General features: G+C 42.3%; 1 protein-coding gene across 1 annotated transcript; it reads right to left on the minus strand.

Moving 5' to 3' along the window:
• Positions 1-431: 431 nt before the first annotated feature.
• LOC146973159 (G protein-coupled receptor 4-like) lies at positions 432-1,561 on the minus strand. The gene is made up of 3 exons (XM_085799082.1): positions 1,388-1,561; positions 1,067-1,245; positions 432-957 (listed from the first exon to the last, which is right to left on the minus strand). Exons 1-3 carry the CDS (start codon positions 1,559-1,561, stop codon positions 432-434), a joined length of 879 nt encoding a protein of 292 aa, XP_085655208.1.
• Positions 1,562-1,847: the final 286 nt, after the last annotated feature.

Below are 1,847 nucleotides of genomic sequence, written 5' to 3' on the forward strand. Positions count from 1 at the left end.
GATGATGGCATTTACAGGCAGTGCCACAGTATGTATGCACAGGCGAACATCCTGGCACTGAAATTCAGCATGTGTTTTGATGGTGTAAAGCTGACTCCATTTAGATCCTATTGCACATCACTCTATTCTGCTCAATTGTGGGAAAGGTATGAAAAAAAAATCAGGCTTCAAGTGGCATACAATGATGCCATGTGAATAAAAATGACCTTGATGGTGCAGTGCAAGTGAGACGTGAGAGTGAGGCGGCTGCCAGAGTCAACACCTTTCAGGCAGTGCTAGTCTACAAATTCATTTGATGATGACGATGTGTTACAGTGAATATATAGTCAGGCGTGACATTGCAAATCGCGTCAGAGGACAACAGTATGATTTGTCTCTATACATTTCTTCCTCCATTTTTCTTTTTCTAATTCTTTTACTGGAGCGACTGCCTATGAGTTGATACCTGACATCTCTGTCACTGTTGTGATATCTCTGTCACTGTTCATCCTGCAACGACACACACAGGCCAAAAACTTGTCTGCAGCTCCTTTCCTACTGAAAACATAGAGAAACAAGTCTGCAAGAGGACTGAACTTTGCCAAAGTGTCAGCGACAAGTAAGGAATCAAAATTCCTTGCTTCTTCTGCAAGGAACACAATGATGAGTGGCAGGAACGACAGTGTGTAAATGAGTTGCACCAAAACCAAAATGGCCACAATTCGTCGTTTTTCATCAGGAGGGACACTGATGGCTGCAGACAGAGCTTTAATGGTCCCAAACAGGGAGAAGATGCACAGAGGGAAGGGAAGGAGGAGGAAGAGACCAATGAGGATTAGCATGGTGTTAGGATAAACTCCAAAACTGTGGGGTAGAATAAAGAGAAGAGGAAGGATCCAGACCACAACACAGACCACCACAGAGGTCTTGATGTTTCTTCTGAAGCGGTACCACAGCGGCCAGGCGATGACCAAATACCTGTAATACACAGACACACACATCGTCTTTGTGGAGCATCTGAGTTATGATGAAATAAAATGTTCAGACAGAAAAGTTACACACACATACAGAATAGACTGATAGCTACCTTTCCAGGGAAACACACACCATGAAGCAAACGCTGGCCATCAGACCATACATATAAATCACACTTGAGATATTGTCATCGTCAGATTTTGCCACACTAATGATCATGGAGCAGAGTTGAATGAGGTCAGAAATGAGAAGGTTGATGATGTAGATCGGAGCCACCTGACCATCTCTGACCTGCAGGAAAACATTGAGAAGAGTAAACACAGTGGTTGGAAATATGTTGTGAGCTGATGACATGTTTTTATCTTGTTCTGCTGAAAACTGCACTCATGAATTTGTCATCAAACTCTTCCTCAGTCATGAACTGAGTTCTCACCTGAGAGTAAAGTCCATGGATGGCCACTAGGGTCAGTGGCAGGACGACACCGATGAAGATGCACGTCACCACTTCCACAATAAATAATGTTCTCACAGTATTGCTGTCGGACTCAGTGTTGCTGTTATTGTAGCTTTCGTCCACTGAGGTGTGGTTAATGTAGAAATCTTCCATCTTCCTATAAAATGTGTTCTTAGAGAGAAGAACATGTATTTTAATGTAGACCTCACATCGTTCAGTGACAATAAAGCTGTGAGGTGAATGTCGTCCTCGAGTCTACTGAGAAAAAACTATCAACATGAGGCATTTTTTATTACAGGATATTGACCGCAATGATGAATTTGATGAGTTTCAGATAGCGTTACACTGACTTCCTACCACGGTACAACTATGAGTGTCATTTTTTATTAATCCAGCATCCAGCACAATCTAATCTAAGTAATTTCATCAAAGCCATGAG

This window comes from Trachurus japonicus, chromosome 15 (genome assembly GCF_045865225.1).
Source record: "Trachurus japonicus isolate A0001 chromosome 15, Traja_1.0".
In the NCBI taxonomy this organism is placed as follows: domain Eukaryota; kingdom Metazoa; phylum Chordata; class Actinopteri; order Carangiformes; family Carangidae; genus Trachurus; species Trachurus japonicus.

Excerpts from the sequence above, each read along its gene's own strand:
- LOC146973159 (XM_085799082.1), bottom strand. The coding sequence starts at position 1,561 with ATGGAAGATTTCTACATTAACCACACCTCAGTGGACGAAAGCTACAAT. Across the intron at positions 1,246-1,387 it reads TCCATGGACTTTACTCTCAG|GTCAGAGATGGTCAGGTGGC; the intron begins GTGAGAACTCAG and ends GTTTTCCTGCAG. Across the intron at positions 958-1,066 it reads GTGTGTGTTTCCCTGGAAAG|GTATTTGGTCATCGCCTGGC; the intron begins GTAGCTATCAGT and ends TGTGTATTACAG.